Source organism: Panthera leo, chromosome A3 (assembly GCF_018350215.1).
Source record: "Panthera leo isolate Ple1 chromosome A3, P.leo_Ple1_pat1.1, whole genome shotgun sequence".
Lineage (NCBI taxonomy): Eukaryota > Metazoa > Chordata > Mammalia > Carnivora > Felidae > Panthera > Panthera leo.
In genome coordinates this window covers 57,571,463-57,589,052 of record NC_056681.1, presented here as the reverse complement: position 1 = coordinate 57,589,052, position 17,590 = coordinate 57,571,463, and the positions used below count along the sequence as shown (strand labels likewise).

The 17,590-nt window shown below is 43.8% G+C and overlaps 1 protein-coding gene across 1 annotated transcript in view; it reads left to right on the top strand.

The window, feature by feature from the left end:
• LOC122215923 (interleukin 18 receptor accessory protein) overlaps window positions 1–16,747 on the top strand; it is a 33,075-nt gene extending 16,328 nt beyond the window's left edge. Inside the window, 8 exon segments of the mRNA XM_042931881.1 lie at window positions 1,963–2,113; window positions 6,393–6,458; window positions 7,919–8,042; window positions 10,535–10,686; window positions 11,824–11,961; window positions 14,546–14,719; window positions 16,278–16,633; window positions 16,635–16,747. Coding sequence (XP_042787815.1) covers window positions 1,963–2,113; window positions 6,393–6,458; window positions 7,919–8,042; window positions 10,535–10,686; window positions 11,824–11,961; window positions 14,546–14,719; window positions 16,278–16,633; window positions 16,635–16,652 — 1,179 coding nt within the window. The 3' untranslated portion in view covers window positions 16,653–16,747.
• Window positions 16,748–17,590: the final 843 nt, after the last annotated feature.

Here is a 17,590-nt window from a genome sequence, read left to right as displayed (position 1 = left end):
CATGAAACTCAGAGTCAGAAAAATTCAGATTGACCCTCAGCCCTCTCACTCGCTAGCTCTGTGATACAGAACAACACACAAACGCCAGAGCCTCAGTTTCCTCCCAAAGCCTGTGCAACCCAAGTCAGAGAGTCCTTGGAATGAGTCATATGAGGTAATACACGAGAAAGAATTTTATAATCTGTATAGATACTAGGTGATTTCGCTGTGTATGTCTTTGCTTTGGACTGTGTGGTAAGACACACACTCCAGGTGCTACTTGCTGGAGATTGGAAGGCCATGGGCTACATGGAGGTTAGGGGCTACAGAATTATTGGCAAAAGGATACTCAACCGTTCAACAAAGATTTTTTGAGCCCCTACTAGGTCCTAGCCCCTACTGATAACTTACATGATTCTCACGCTTCAAAATGTTTCAATTATATATACTTTATTCACGCATCATTTACAAAGAGCTTACGATTCCTGGCCTGCTTGCCATATAGTAGAGACACAAAGACCAAATCCGTCTACATGCATCAGCCTCTTCACCTTGGCCCTATTTCCTGTATATATTCTCCATTTCAAATATTTCTGAGAAGGCACTTAGCTTAATGGAGTGATTCCTACATACTCCTTAAGGTCTGATTGGCCTGGAGGGAGTAGCCCTGCTTCTTGTGAGTTGAGGCAAGGTCGCCCAAGTGCATCGCACTCTGGCTTATTGCTTGGGACCTGCCTTCTTAGACTGAGTGCTCTCTGCAAGGAGGGATCTGTGTTTATTCCTGCCAGTGTGTGTAGGAGCAGTTATGTGTCTTGGCACAAAGGCTGGTCTTCACAACTTCGGAGAAGGAGGTAACTATACACATCGTTATGATCAGAGGGCTATGCGCGATCATGGAGGTCTGGGAGCACGAAGGGACTGGTTCTGCTCAGGGAGTGTGTGATCACCCTCTTCTCTCTGTGAGAATCATCCTTTTGAGTTGGAGTTAAAGACTGAGCTGCAGCCTACCCAGGGGGAGAGAGTGCTGGGAGAGACTTACAAACGGGTAGCTGATGAAGGAATATGGTTATTTCGGGAATGGCAAGTGAGTGGAGGGGCAGTAGCAGGAAAGGAGACCAGGAAGGAATGGCAACTGCAGCCGGGGGAGAACTCCAGACCTTAGAAGAGCATCCCTGAAGGATATGCTGAGTAAGGGAGAGAAATGTTCATAATTGCATTTTAGTTCTCACGTGACTTTGGGTCCGCCATGAGTTCATTGTGTCTCACTCACTAGTCATTCCTTGTCATATGTCTGTACACCTGTTTAGTTATTTACTTAATATTTTAAATTTACACTTCACCTTTAAAAAAATAAATTTCACCTTTTTTTAGAGTGAAATTTACTTATTATTTTTTTGAGAGAGAGAGGGCACAAGTGAGAGAGGGGCAGAGAAAGAGAGAGGTGGGGCTCACCCAAAGCAGGGCTCGTGCTCACCAGATGTGGGGCTCGAACCCATGAACCGTGAGATCATGACCTGAGTCAAAGTCAGATTCTTAACCAACTGAGCCACCCAGGTGCCCCAAGAGTGAAATTTATTTAAACAGGAAGTTTTATATTAGCCCGTCCCCACCACAAAACTATGTCAATTTCTATAACCATAAATATACATGTTTTCAAAAAATTCATTGAGATGTCAGTTATGTAGAGTACTATGAGTTTTCTAGAATATTCTCAGGGTTCTGCGTCATGTTTTGGGAAATACTAGGCCACATAACTCTTGGAAGATTAGTCAGATTTGGTGCCTTGATCTTAAAAGATAATGTAATTGCATGTGAAAGTGCCTCTCATTAACAAATAAGACTCTTACCAATACAGTTTTTGAACAGAAGCTCTTCATACTTGGGTGATGCCCTTATTTATGAAGTTTTTCTATAAGTTTGACTAATATTACTAACAATTCTCTGGTTAGAGAAAGTTATTCACTTTTTTGTCCCTTGGATTAGAATGGAAAACTACTCTCTGAAGAAAGGAGCAACTCAATCCTAGTGGATGAAGTTTATGACCACGACCAGGGCATATATGTATGTGATTACACTGATTCAGATAACACAAGTTCATGGACAGTCAGAGCTGTTGTCCAAGTGACAACCATCGGTAAGTGAGATTTTTCATTTCAAGATTTGGGATTTGAACCCCTATTACCCCATTAAAGCTATCTTCCTTCGGTTTAGTAATGGTTTCCTTTTTGGGAAAGAAAAAAGATAATCATATACTGGTAGTCACGTGAAGCCTTAAATGTGGGAAAACATTAATTTCCCCATAAATCTAGATTCTGTCCCCCAAGGAAGGCCTCATTCTGGATCATATTCATGTTGTCACAAGTTGGGTTTTCCATGCACTGATGAATCCTGCTAAGTTTTTGTAATAATTTAAAAAATGATTTTAAATATTTCACACACAGCAGTGGCACCATGAACCTATCAGCTTTAATACATATTACTGTTTCTCTGCACACTTAAAATCTTGCTTTTTCTTTAAAGAAATGAGACATTGCAGAGACAGATTGAGGCCTATGCTCTTACCCCTTCCTGCTCCTTCTCTTCCCAGCTGTAGTCCAATCATGTACCCTATATGCTTTCCATTTATGTCTTTATGCTTTTCGACAAAAGTATATATCCATTAATAAAATAGAATACTGGGGGCGCCCGGGTGGCTCAGTGGGTTAAGCATCCAACTCTTGCTTTTGGCTCAGGTCTTGATCTCCTGGTTTCATGGGTTCAAGCCCTGCATCGGGCTCTGTGCTGACAGCATGGAGCCTGTTTGGGATTCTCTCTCTCTCTCTCTCTCTCTCTCTCTCTCTCCCCCTCTCTCTTTGTCCCTCCCCTACTCATGCTGTCTGTGTCTCTCTCAAATAAATAAATAAACTTAAAAAATTAAAATAGAATATCGTTTTATATTACAAAATGTGTTTTGTGTTAAAAACACATGGTACTATTCTATCATTTTGCCAGTTTATAACCCCCTTAGTGAAGAACAGATTCTCGTTATTACCAAATAATGTTTGATGTTTACAGACTTTTTGACTGGTGTCAAGTGAGACCTCTTTCTCTCTCCCCCTTTTTAAATCCCAATTTACATCTCTCTGAGTACTAATGAAGTTTAATACCTTGTTATATGTTTGGTGGTCTGTTGGGTTTGTTCTTTTGTGCTCTATTTTGGCCCAGTCTTTTCACTGAGCCGTTCTTCCCAGATTTATAAGTATCCACATGAATAAATTATATGACGTCATTAATTTAAACATGGTTCTTGTCAAAACACAACAGGGTCAGTCATCCATGCTTTGTATTAAAGAGCTACAGAATGGTTGACCTAGCTCTTAGTAAACATATCGATTATTTTTACCTCTTCTTCTTTTAGTGTAGGATACAAATTACGTTAAACACCTTGAGGCCAAGGTAACCACTTCTGCCTACTTTCCTGGACTTCAGCAATGAACATTTACATTAGACTCTTCCTTGGAGGAGAAGTTAGAGCACAAGCACCCCACTTGTGCCACTAGCCCCCTCCAAGGGATGTGTGATTCCTCTTCCCTCGGACATGCCACTCAGCCCATCAAGTTTTCAGGGGCTGAGTCTGCTTTTCTCGCTTGCCCGAGGGATTCCCCGCAACATCGATTGCGTCTCTTTCGACCAAGCCTTCTCTGTCATCATTCCTGTCTTCCTCAGTCATTCACTTTTTCACATATTCATTTTCACACAAGTATTTGTGGGACATCTAATATGTATCAGGCGTTGGGCTTGGTGCTCAGGCTCTAAGAACGAATACCTGGACACATTGTCTGTGATCACCCGGAACTTGCCACTTTGTGGGCACACAGGCTGTCACTAGACAGTATGATGAGTGGGGAGAAAGGGAAGCAGTGGGGCATACGAGAGGCCCACTAAGCCCAAACCTGGACATACCACGCTCGAGCAAGAACAGACGGGTGAGGACCAACCAGCCCAAGGAAGGTGGGAAAATGCCGTTCCGGGCAGAGAGCTGCAGTGGGGATGGACAGATGTGGACAGACTCAGAGACTACGGAGAGGGTACAGCTGAAAGGACTTGGAAATTGGGAGTGAGGAAGAGGAAAAAGGAGGGATCCAGGATGAGAGAGAGTTGGGTTTTAGGTTGGGCAACTAGGTGGATTTTCTGTTGGACGCTGATGGAGGATGGCCTTGCACGGCATACATAAGAACTTACACAGCAGGTGTGATGCACATTCTTGGAAGATATCTCTGATTGCTCACTGCACAGCCTTAGCAAAGGAGGTGAGGAGCGGCTTTGTTTGTGCATCCACAGAACTTGATGATGGATTTAATGTGTGAAGAGGGAAACCAAGGATGTTTTTGTTTTCTGGCCTGGATAAGATGGTAAATGGTGACACCATTTCATGAAACAGGAAAGGCTGCAAGAGAAGAGGGTCTAAGGAAGAAATTAAACATTACGTCCGAAAGGACTTTCGGTGATCCAAATCACAATGACAAGGAGGAATTTGGACAAACCAGTCCGGAGATGATAGGGCCAAAGGTGTAAATGTGAGGGTGGTCAACATGATATCTAAAGCAAAAAGACTGGGGGTGCCTGGGTGGCTCGGTCGGTTAAGCGTCCGACTTAGGCTCAGGTCATGATCTCACAGTCCGTGAGTTCGAGCCCCACGTGGGGCTCTGTGCTGACAGCTCAGAGCCTGGAGCCTGCTTCAGATTCTGTGTCTCCCTCTCTCTCTGCCCCTCCCCTGCTCATGCTCTGTCTCTCTCTGTCTCAAAAATAAATAAAAACATTAAAAAAAATAAATAACTAAAGCAAAAAAAAACTGAATGAGCTCATCTGGGGAGTGAGTATAGAGAGAAGAAGGCCTGGAACCGAGGACTGTAGCATTGCAACACTTGGAGAGGTTAGGAGAAGGGAAGGGATCCCCAAAGGGGGTGGAGCAGGGGTGTGAGAACAGAGGGAAACTGTCCCAGGGCATGGTGGCTAAAGTATCTCCGGGCAGAGGGAGTAACGCTCTGCCTCAGGGGTGAGGTCTGAGAACTCATCGCTGGGTTTGGGAAGGGCAACGGAGGTCATTATTTACATAAGTTAGTGAGTACCAGTGGGAGAGTGGGGATAGGAGCTGTAAAGGAAGTGAAACTGATGATGGAGGAGAGAGATCATTTAAAGGTTCAAGATCTTTAGTAGGGAACAGTTCTAGAGAATGAACGGTACCACCCAGCGAGAGTAGATAGAACAAAAGACCACTAGCAGAGAACAAGGGAGAGAACTGATGTTCACGAGAAGCCCAGAAGAAGAGCCCCCAAACACACAGGGAAGTGAGCAGAGAGGCAGAAGGTAAACAGGAAAGTAGGGAAGCAGGGAACGAAAAACGAGAGGATTCTAAGAGGCCATGCCCAACAGTGTCCAAAGCTGCTGAGAAATAAAGCAGAAGAAAAACTCAGTTGTGTCCAGTGGATTTAGGGGCAAGGACGTCACTGGGAACTTTAGCTGAAGCAGTTTCCGTGGAGTGATGGGGGCAGGAATTGAACTCCATGGGAAGCGAGAGAATGGAGGAGATGAGCACATATCGCTCCTTCAAGAATTTGGCTTGGAAGGAAGGAGCATGAACGTGACAAGGACATAAGGTGTAGGGAATGTTCTCTCTTTTAAAATGAAGAGACTGAGCATGGATAAATGCCAATGGGCAGAAACCCAGAGAAAGAGTGTGTGTGTGTGTGTGTGTGTGTGTGTGTGTGTGTGTGTATGTGAGAGTGAGAGAGAAATATACAGGGAAGATAATGGAGTCATTGAAGGAAGGAGGTCCCCGAGAAGTAAGAGGACAATGTCCAGAGCAGAGGTGATGAATTTTCCTTGATCAGGAGATGGGCCATATTCAGGAGGAAGTCTGACCACAGAGCCCTATTTGACAGTTTGTGGCCGGAAACTCAGGCATAAATGAGTAATGGAGAGTCGGACTCACTTTTATCTTGAAATAAACCATGAACTTAAGGATGGAGGATTGGCCTCCGGTCTGGCTGATGTGGGCATTTTCTCAAGTGCATTCTTCTTCTGGACTACTCAGCCAGATGGTACCAAAAAGCAATGTTGTAGAAGACAGGAATGGGGGCTCAGGTCTGTAGCAGTTGAGCAGGGTTGGTGTGGAAGAAAACACACCCGGGTGGACAAGGATTTATCAGGGACTAATGTTTCACTAGCACCTGCAACCTGATGTCACGCTCATCTTTGGAGGCTTGCTTTTCATGTGGAAACCTGAGTTCCTACTAACTTTGTAGACAATGCACCAAAATCGAAGAGGGAGCGCCAAAGCATTTAGATCAAAGTGCTACTTTGCACGCACATCTTCAGCAAGGAGGCCTTCTGATTTCCCAATGCAAATAATAATCACTATTTTCATCTTTTAGTGAAAGACACCATTTTCAAGCCAGATATTCTGGACCCCATCAAGGACACACTGGAAGTAGAACTTGGTAAGGTGGGTTGTATTATCACCATTGAATGACATTGTGCTTCTGGGAGCAGGTCTAAGTGTCATATTAAGGAAAAAAGTATTGGGATTTTAAGTCAAACAGAATTCCGTGTGAATCTTGACTCAGCCACTGGCTAGTTTGTTGACCTTAGAGAGTTATTTAATCTTTCTAAGCCTCAGGTTTTAAATCTATAAATAGACAAAGGAAAACTGACCTCATCTGGTTTCAGTGAGAAATGTAGGATAATGTATGTTAGGTGGCTAGTGAACTGGTCATGTTCAATAGATTTTAGATTTCTCCTTACTCATCCCAGAAACAGGTGGTTACGTATATTAGGTCCATTGATTAAATCTGTAAATGTAACCAATTTACCACCTTGAAGAGCATTAACCTTTAAAAACGTGGTGTTCGGTGTGGGCTTTAAGATACCTATGGAAGAACACTACATCTCCTGCCCAAGTAATTTGTACTCCCAAGTGGTGTCTTTTTTGTGTAGAGGGGCAAAGTGACTTTTCTCTGGTCCCCTTTTATTTTATCCACTTCAGTAACATCTACATTTTCCCCACACAGCCAAATAAGAACTTCTCTATTTAAAACCAAGTGCTGGTTGTTCCAAGAAAATAAGTGATTCTTTTAAATGCTAACACATCTATACTTATAGAAATAAATGTCAAAATAGATACTATGGTAAAAGACCACTAGGTGGCGGTATCAGGGTATAGCATTAGCAATACCCACAGCATCACAAGAATGTAAGGAAGGAGGAAAGAAAAAACATTAATAATTCAAAAATAGCCAAGTTACCTACAGCTTCAATGAATTTGAAAACCCTAAAGGGCGGGGGCGGGACATTATTAAGGTGCGAAGATGATTTTTAATGGAGTCCTTAACCATTTCATGGTGAAAATATTGAATTTGAGGCAGAGTGTATCTGGAGACCCCTTGTAGAAAAAGAGGGTAGGAAGAGGGTAGTGTCATCACATGCATGCCCACCCATAGTGCATTGTTCAAGAAACTGCTGAATATCTAAATAATTCCTTCTTTAAGCTACATTACAGTAACCTCACGATTTTAAGTTAATATGCAAATGTTGGTTAGTAGTAAAATGTTCTTTGTTGACACATTATGTACTCAATAGCAGCATTAGAAGACCAGGCTGGTCACTGAGAGGACTCCTCATTTTCCTGGTGTCTGCCCTCAAACCACATCAGAATTCTTAGCGCTGTGACCAAAGAGTCACAAGTCTGAGATGTAAGTGTTGCTCAATGGAGAGAAACATACCTGGTCTTATTTGCTTGTGAATGAAAGACCGGTAGATGTTTGGTTATTTCTGGCACACCTATTTATCCTGCAAACGTGATTGCAGCAGTGAACAGTGTTCGGATGGCGTCTTCCTCCTGCACAGGACAAAGTGTCCTCACGGACTTCCTTCCTATTTTGTGTGTCTCTCTCATTTTCAGGAAAGCCTTTAACTCTTAACTGCACGGCACGATTTGGCTACCAACGAGATTTTAAACCTGTAATAAAATGGTACATTAAAGATTCCGACCAGGAGTGGGAAGTTCCAACACCTGAGCAGAAAAGGTAAGAAGGAAATTAGCAGATCATATTCTTTGCAACCTACACTGAACACTTTTTAAAACACCTTTGGAAACCTCTAAAATGGACTCACCAAGATGAACAAGCGCGCAGTTGATGGTGTGGCCACTGGCGCCAACTAGTGGTGAATAGAAAAGGACAGAAATGCAAAGTGCAGGATCCTCTTCAACCCTGAGATCAGAAGCAGTTTCTTAATAGGGCCATAAAATGAAATATTTAAGCTGTTTGAAAGCTCAGGGTTTTTAAAAAAAATGTTTATTTATCTTGAGGGGGGAGGGAGGTAGGGACAGAGAGAGAGGGAGAGAGAATTCCAAGTGTGCTCCACACTGTCAGCACGGGACCCAAGCTGTGTTGGATCCCACGAACCATCCCACCAACAGAGAGTTATGACCTGAGTGGAAATCAAAAGTTGGACGCTCAACCAAACGGAGCCACCAAGGTGCCCCTAAAGCTGAGTTTATAGCAACAGTTTGACATTTAAACATCAAGCTGACAAGAAGACAGACGTACCGAGCCAGGATGGCAGAAGAGAAGTAGCACGTCCAACCAATGGGAAAGAATGCTGCCCTCTGCCCACACCCCATTTTTCCCAGTGCCATTCATTTAGAGTAGTGGTCAGTTCAGGGATCCAAATATGTAGAGTCATTAACAGTCTGGAATGTATGGAGAGGAAAATGCACAATAATAAGGATTCTGACCAAAAATATGTGAAGCGAGGAATAGTTGAAGAAATCCAACCTGGAAAAGGAAATGCAGAGGTGAGATATCTTGAAGTACTTGGAAACCACAGTGTTTTATGGAAACGAGGCTTAGTTTGTTGTCCAGATTAGTGGACAGAATTTACGGGGAAGACAGTTGGGCTCAATAGAAAGGAAAACTCTGTTATTCAGAGCTATCCAGTGCCTCACAAAACTGGACTCCGGCCGCTGGCGGGATTACGGGTTTCAATCCGATTGGTCAGGCCTGTCACTAAAAAACAGAGTCCCTCATCTTTCCAAGATCCGTTCCACAGTAATAGACTGTGTATTAAGCACGTCCTTCTGAATTTTAAAAAGATTTCAATGAACAAATGTAATATCATTTTGAAAAGTTTATGTCATTACGAAAAAATAAAGGATGAATTTTGAGAACAGCAATAAAAGTTATCAGGAGCTTCTAAGACAAAGGAAGTCACACAACTTATTTGGGTTTGGATTTCTGTTTTCCACCCCCTGGCAATGTGAGACTTGACCCCTGTAAGCTTCCACTGTACCATCTGTAATCTGTGGACACTTACGTCCACTTTACTAGGTCCCTGTACGGAGTAGATACAGTAGAGGTGAGAAGGGCATCACGGTTCCTGATTGGTAGGAAATATTCAGTGAATAAGTGTTGGTATTGTAGGGTTCCAAGCAACACAGCCTAAAATATCATCCACCCAGGCAAGATGCCTTAGCTAGTAAAGAGAGACTGTAGATTGGCAACCTTAGAGAACACAAATTGTGCATAAATACTGAGACTTATAACTTGCTGGATGGGGCAGAATGGCCCAGACCCAGGGCATGGGCTGCCACTTCCAAGCAGAGTGACCATGCACGGTCACCTACCTTCTATGCCTGGTCTGCGTTGCTGGCCAAGTTAGGACGATCATACTCTTACCTTGTGGGGGTTCCTGTGAGGAATGAAGGAGACTTGATAGTCTACATTTAGTGTTAAAAAGGGTGAGCACAAGGGCACCTGGGTGGCTCAGTTGGTTAAGCGTCTGACTCTTGATTTCAGCTCAGGTCATGATCTCACAGTTTGTGGGATCAAGCCCCACATCTGGCTCCATGCTGAGCGTGGAGCCTAGTGGGATTCTCTCTCTCTCCCTTTCTCTCTGCCCCTCCCCTACTCTCTCCCTCTCTTTCAAAATAAATAAACATTAAAAAAAGAGTGAGACGGGGAGCCTGGGTGGCTCAGTTGGTTAAGTTTCCCACTTCAGTTCAGGTCACGATCTCACAGCTCATGGGTTCAAGCCCTGCATCAGGCTCTGTGCTGATAGCTTGGAGCCTGGAGCCTGCTTTAGATTCTGTGTTTCCCTCTCTTTCTACCCGTCCCCCACTTGTTCTCTCTCTCTCTCTCTCAAATAAATAAATAAATATTAAAAAAAAAATGAGTGAGCAGAGAAACATGGTCAGCCCTTGGTGGAAGTGCATCATGTTCAACATTATTCTTAAATTATTATTATAGTCTGTTTTCAAGGAGAATGCTTCGCGTAATGGAGGTCAGATGAGGCCCACAGTAAATTAAATTCTGGTGATGCATAAAACGATGCCCAGAAGATTCAATAATCAAAAATGAACCCCCTCTGACCATCTTATGGTCTTCTGGCATCTCCTTCTATGCTTTGATCCGATAGCTCTCCCGAAATCCAAACTGTTGGCCACTAATAAGAATTCCAAATAAAAGTGGTCAATTTATGCTGCTGAATGAGTGGGGTATTTCCCCTTCTTTCCTAGAGTTAAACACACCAAAAAGGATGACGTTATAGAGCGTGTTGTCCACTTGAAAGAAGTCACTCAGAGGGATCTTCACCGGAAGTTTGTTTGCTTTGCCCAGAACTCCATCGGGAACACGACCCAGTCCATCCAGCTGAGAGAAAAGAAAGGAGGTAAGCCTGGAAGGTTGCCGCAGAAGGCACACAACTGCTTTTATCTGAAAGGAGAGGAATTTTCCTAAAGAAATATCCTGCTGATGATGTTGATGATGACAGCAATTAACATTTGTGAGAAGCCAGACATTATGCATTTTGCTCATATTAAACCATTTAATACTTTGACCAAGGACACATCACTAGTAATCACAAAATCACAATCACATCACAGTGATCCAGAACTGGTCCTCTTGACTAATACTCTTTGTACGGGGCCTGTGTTGGAAAAGCCTGCCATCCATTCATTCATTCATTCACTCATCCGTTATTCTACAAACACCTAAAGGGCATGTCTTGTGTAACAGGTATTGTGCTAGGACCTAGCTCCCTTTCAGGGTTTTCTTTTCCTGGCTTCTGAATCCAGAGACCATGATGGTAGGGTACTGGAGAGTGGAGGAGAGAAGAGTCATCTTGCTCACTGCTCAGAGTGATATGTGTGTATCACAGACCACAGTCTTTGACAGGAGGAGTGGAAATTCCTGATAAAGAATAGCTTTGAAATTTCCTTAAGAAGATACTCCGTGATGGAGTTGATATCATTCATTCATTCAATTAAGAACCGATTACAGAACAAGCAAGTTTTGACAGCTAGTGAGGCTTAAATAAGACAAAACTTGTGCTCGGTGTTGTGGATGCTCTGTAGTGGGGCTCCCGTCAGGAGAGGCATGTGAAAGTTCTCACGTGTTAGGTACTGTGAAGAGTATGAAACCGAGCCACGCGTGCCTCCTGGCCTCAGGAAGTTTAGACTTTTGTAGGGAAGATAGGGCATGAAGATAATTTATAATATGCAATGAGAAGGATGCGAATGGGTTTTGTGGAGGTTTATGGGGGAAAAATAACTAAAAGTGACCATGATTAGTTTCCCCATCCGTTTCCTGTTCAGGAACGTGCCATTCCCGTGGGTTCTTTCCAGTTCATTGTAAGACAGTTCCCTCAAGATACGATTTTAAGTGTTTCCAGAGTCAAGAGGAATGCTCCCAAGAGCAGTGATTTTGAGAAAATAATAGAGCCTGAGAAGGCGCTGGGGGGCCCACAGCGTCAACCCAAATGTGGTCTCGCAGAGACATTTGTTCATGGCTACCGTGTTTCCCCCAGTGGTGTTCATCTACATCCTACTTGGTACCGTCATGAGCCTGGCAGGCGTGCTGACCACAGGTGCTCTGCTCTACATGTACTGGATTGAAATAGTGCTGCTGTACCGAACCTACCAGAACAAGGATGAGACACTTGGGGGTAAGGTGACCCCGACCTGCCTCTGACATTTCTTCTCAGACTTAGAGGGAGAAGCTCAAGAAATGGATGTTCCCTGATGGATAAAGTCATGCCCCTCAGCCTTTTAAACCTCCTTCCAGGTGTGGTGGCTCAACCTGGGAGAACTGGGAACAGGTGGAGAAAAAATTTCTTTTCATTCCAGTTTCCAGGAATCTTGCTGATCAACGATGCTATTGCAGAGCATGTTGGGCTCGAAAACAATCTCTCTGCTCACCAACCTGACGCAATATGACAGATGAGCTAACATCTCCATGACTTAGTTTCCTCTTCTGGAAAAAGGGATTATGATCACAATCACGATGAAATCTATGAGGACCCATTGGGTTAAGAAATATTTATCATTTAGAACAGCATCTAGCACGTGGTAAACAGTCCATGCCAGTCAGGTGTATTAGGTACTTTGTCACTTGAATCCTGCAATCAGACAGAGAGACGTAAAATCGCGTGCCCAAAACCGAACTGCAAGATGGTGTTAGAACTCAGGATTTGGACCCAGGTGATTTGGCTCAGAGCCCCCATTAGCTATTACCTCAGCCTCATCTGTAAAATGAGGGGCTTGAAGATGGTGGCAATGTCCCCAAACATGTGACACTCTGTAAAAGGCAACCACTATTACAATTAGTGGAGCTGTCTGCCCATTTCCCCAGGAGACAGGATGATAGTGCTTCTTTAGAATAGAAGAGCTGCTGGTGTGTTTTTCTAGCCCTGGAGGTCTCTAAGATTAGGTGTACTGTTTTACTGGATGGTTCTCTTGCTTGCAAAGGGCAGCATCCACTCTGCTGGAATCCGGGGATAACTACTTACCTGCCTGGGATAATTAATTCCCACACCGCTGCTCCTCCCACGCCGGGAATGCAGCGAAAAGCTGTCAGATTTACAGGAAAAGGAGAAGTCGAGATGCATCAATCATACCTTCCTTTCAACTAATTATTGAAAATTCACGCTAGAAACCCTTCAGCCAAGAGTGTTTTTTGAGATTTATTTTTTTAATTAGCTTCTTAGCGTTTTTGAATTGAACAAATTATTTAGCCAATGCCTCAATCATCCCCCTAAAAGATTTATATTTCCTTTACTAAAATGTTATTTATCTTAAGATTCTAGAGCTTGTACAAAAGAGCCAACTGTGACACTTTTAAATCTGCCCTTTCTCTTTTTACTTTGCACAAGACACTACCCTGATGAGGACGCAGACGCCGGTTTTCAAGCACGGTGATTCAGTGCCCTCTGTAGCTGATCTAATGTTTTACAGCAAAACGGCTGTGTCCTTTGAAGTTAATGCCGAATATCCAAAATTTTAGAGAGATGCAGAATGTCAGAGTTGCAGAGGACCTAAGAGAGCTCTAATACTCCCATTTGTTAATTTTCTTACTAAAGAAATGTAAATGTCTCCAGATGATAGAAAAATCCAAGCCTGTTGGAGTTTCACAGGGACGTGGAAGGAATCCGAGGTGACTGTGGTGTCTCACACATTTAAACTGCACAGCACTTCCTGCCGGCCATGCCCCATGAGCCTCCTCCTTCCCACCTGGGCAATGAGGCGCTTCCCAGATGAGCCTCCTGGGTCTCTTTCTTGTCTCCTGGACCTCCTCCACTCCCTCTTCTTCTTCTTTTGCTGGCATTTCCATCCAGGAAGGCCTCTTCTTCCGTCCACATTAAGCAAGCGTTCTGCCCATCACATCAGCCACCGGCGCTATTGTTTGCTATTTTGTAACACTGCTATTTGCCAGCCATTGTGCAAAGCACTGGAATATGACACCGAATGGGTATGTCCAGACTCTGAAGCCCATGAGCGAACTTTTGAGATTTTCTGCCTCTCTTGGTTAGTTCGGTAGCACATCCCAGTAATCAACGTGCATTTGTACTAATCGACTCAACAGAGGCCCATGAGACTTTACAAATATCCTAAAACAAGTTTCATAAATAGAGTTTCCCATCTGGAAGGCAGGGGGGAGTGGATATTTATCTTGTGCCCTGCTGTGAGCCAGACACCACGCGCTTTATATACGTTATATCATGCAACCCTGAAGACAGTCTGCCAGGGAGTTACTATGATCTCATTTTACACGGCGGGGATTCTAATAGAGGTACATGTGCCGTCAGCTCTCTCGTTCACGTGCAAGGTGCTGGGTCTTGGCCGTGCTCTGCTTGCTGGATATTATCATGCTTTGATGGAACAGACTCTTCTTTGATGTGTAACTCATGAGACAGCAGCACTGCAGTGCAAAAAAAAAAAAAAAAACCCAGAGGAACCCCTGACTAATATGATTTAATCACAGAAGCCGCAACTGTTTGATCTGACCTCAGTGAAAATGCAGGACCGCGTCATAAATCAGAATTCGAATTTGGTTGGGCAATCGATACGGCTCAGCAGTGTGATTCTGAATTGGACGCAGCTGCTGCTTTTTATTGTTAAATCAATTCAGTAAGGAGCCCGGCACTTAATTCTTGCCCATTTGCCATATGACTCAAGCACGTGTAGATATGCCACGATAGTGAGAAAAACGTAAATGGCTGACTTTTTTTTCCTAACATTTCTCTTCCTCAGATAAAAAGGTATTTGATGCTTTCGTATCCTATGCGAAATGGAGCTCTTTTGAGAGTGAGGCCACTTCATCTCTGCATGAGGAATACTTGGCCCTGAATCTATTCCCTGAAGTTTTGGAAAACAAATATGGATACAACTTGTGTTTGTTTGAAAGAGATGTGGCCCCAGGAGGAGGTAGGTCCTATAAGCCAAGAGAAGATATAGAACAAAAAGAACAGTTGAATGCAAGTGCTCTATGGGCTTCCCTGCTATTCCTTCTGTTGGGATATATACCCTCTGGAATATTTCATGAGCTTAGAACATGTTGGGCAACAACACAGAAAAACATACATTGCAGACATGTGCTGCATCATCCAAGAATAAGCCATCTTCAGAAAAAAAAATTATTGGGCCCTAGGGATGCCTTCCAGAACAAGATATTGCTCCTGGGTCCCCTGTAGGAAGTCACCTCTGTCAATCTGAACAGGTGGTCTCCCTGCTTTGTAGGACTCTGCTGGCCACAAAAATGAACAAATCAGGAGACTATAGATGCTGGAGAGGATGTGGAGAAACGGGAACCCTCTTGCACTGTTGGTGGGAATGCAAATTGGTGCAGCCGCTCTGGAAAGCAGTGTGGAGGTTCCTCAGAAAATTAAAAATAGACCTACCCTATGACCCAGCAATAGCACTGCTAGGAATTTACCCAAGGGATACAGGAGTACTGATGCATAGGGGCACTTGTACCCCAATGTTTATAGCAGCACTCTCCACAATAGCCAAATTATGGAAAGAGCTTAAATGTCCATCGACTGATGAATGGATAAAGAAATTGTGGTTTATATACACAATGGAGTACTACGAGGCAATGAGAGAGAATGAAATATGGCCCTTTGTAGCAACGTGGATGGAACTGAACAGTGTTATGCTAAGTGAAATAAGCCATACAGAGAAAGACAGATACCATATGGTTTCACTCTTATATGGATCCTGAGAAACTTAACAGAAACCCATGGGGGAGGGGAAGGAAAAAAAAAAAAGAGGTTAGAGTGGAAGAGAGCCAAAGCATAAGAGACTCTTAAAAACTGAGAACAAACTGAGGGTTGATGGGGGGTGGGAGGGAGGGGAGGGTGGGTGATGGGTATCGAGGAGGGCACCTTTTGGGATGAGCACTGGGTGTTGTATGGAAACCAATTTGACAATAAACTTCATATATAAAAAAAAATTAAAAAAATAAAAAATAGTATATATAATTTGAAAATAAATAAATAAATAGATAGATAAATAAATAAATAAATAAATCTATTAAAAAAAAAAAAAAGGATGCTGCTGGCCACAAATGTCAGCATTGGGTGAGGCGAGGCGCAGTTCTTGCCACTCACCAGATGTACAGACATCATTCCTTCCCCCCATTTCCTCTGCCTCGGACACCCCACCAGGGAGCCTGGGACATCCCATGCCCCTCTGTTATCCCAGCCTGACTGGTGCCAACAAGGTCTTCTCCTAGAGGGAGTGACAGTTTGAAGAGACAGAACACAAAGAGAGGAATGTAGAGTAGAGAGTCCCCAGATACTTGAGTGTATCTTCAACTGTCCATAGGGTTGATACAGGAAAGCGACATAGCAAACCAAGCTTCCTTTCCTCCTTCCCTAAAAACCTTTGCAGGGAACCCTCTGGGTAGGTCTGGGAGATTTGGGGTTATGGAGACTCCGGGTTCAGCAATACAATAGCAAATGATTCAATTCCTTATTTCCAGCATATGCAGAAGACATCGTAAACATTATTAAGAAAAGTAGAAGAGGAATATTTATCTTGAGCCCCAACTATGTCAACGGACACAGTGTCTTTGAACTACAAGCAGCAGTGAATCTTGCCTTGGATGACCAAACACTGAAACTAATTTTAATTAAGTTCTGTTCCTTCCAAGAGCCAGAGTCTCTACCTCATCTGGTGAAAAAAGCTCTCCGGGTTTTGCCCACCGTCACTTGGAGAGGCTTAAAATCGGTCCCTCCCAATTCCAGGTTCTGGACTCAGATGCGCTACCACATGCCGGTGAAAAACTCCAAAGGATTCAGGTGGAACCATCTCAGAATTATGCCTGAATATTTTTCCACTGGAAATGACTCCGTAAAACAGAAGCCACTGGGAGGAGCTCCCAGCCTACAGAATGGTAAAGCAGACCCTGAACCACCTGCCCTCAGTCCCTGGGCGAGTAGAGACGTTGATGGACAGAGCACAGAGCATGAATCGGGCTGACATAAGATGGAGAGTGTTTTGCCGACCCCGAGCAAGCCTGACAGGCAAAGCAATGACCCCGAAACTGTGGTTAGAGCTTCTGATTTCCTCTGGACAGAGGAAGAGTAAATTCTGCAGACGCATGCACACGTTCAGCACACAACGCTCTTAAGATTTGCCAAGGGGTCTGAGCAGAAGTGGCAGATACAGCCGCTTCTGCGTTGGGCTACCTATTGGATGTCACGTCTACTATGGATTGTACATATAAATTATATATATTTGCAACCAAATAAATATTATTTTATTAGGAGCGATTGATTTGAACTTTACCTAAAGCTTCCCTGTAAAAACAAAGCAACACAAAACAATTTTTATTCAATGTCCACCCATTAACTCTGGAGCACAGAAAGCAAGTAGGAAAGGCAGACACCGGGGCGGGAGCGGGGAGGGGGGGGCAAGGGGCAGACAGGGCCCCAGTCAATCTCTACTCTGTCCCTGCCAGAAGCACCCCCTGTAAGCAGGTGAAATAGAGGAAGGAGACCCTTCTGGTGGGCAGTGCAGCCCTGTGCTAGACACAAGGCTTGGAGAGCAGAGTAGGGCTAACCTCAGCATCTCCTCATCCCCTTGGCCTTGGTGCAGGGCAGGAGGTCCCCAACTTTACCCTGGGCTGCTGAAAGTAGGAACGAACTAGGCCAAAATGCTCAGGCCAATGAGGAGGCAAGGAATGGGCCAGCACATACGTACAAAGTAGAAAGACAGTGACAAGAGCTAGCAGCCAAGGTAAGAGTTTGGTAAGTAAATGTAGAAATTGGTTAAAAGACAGCAAGAATGGAG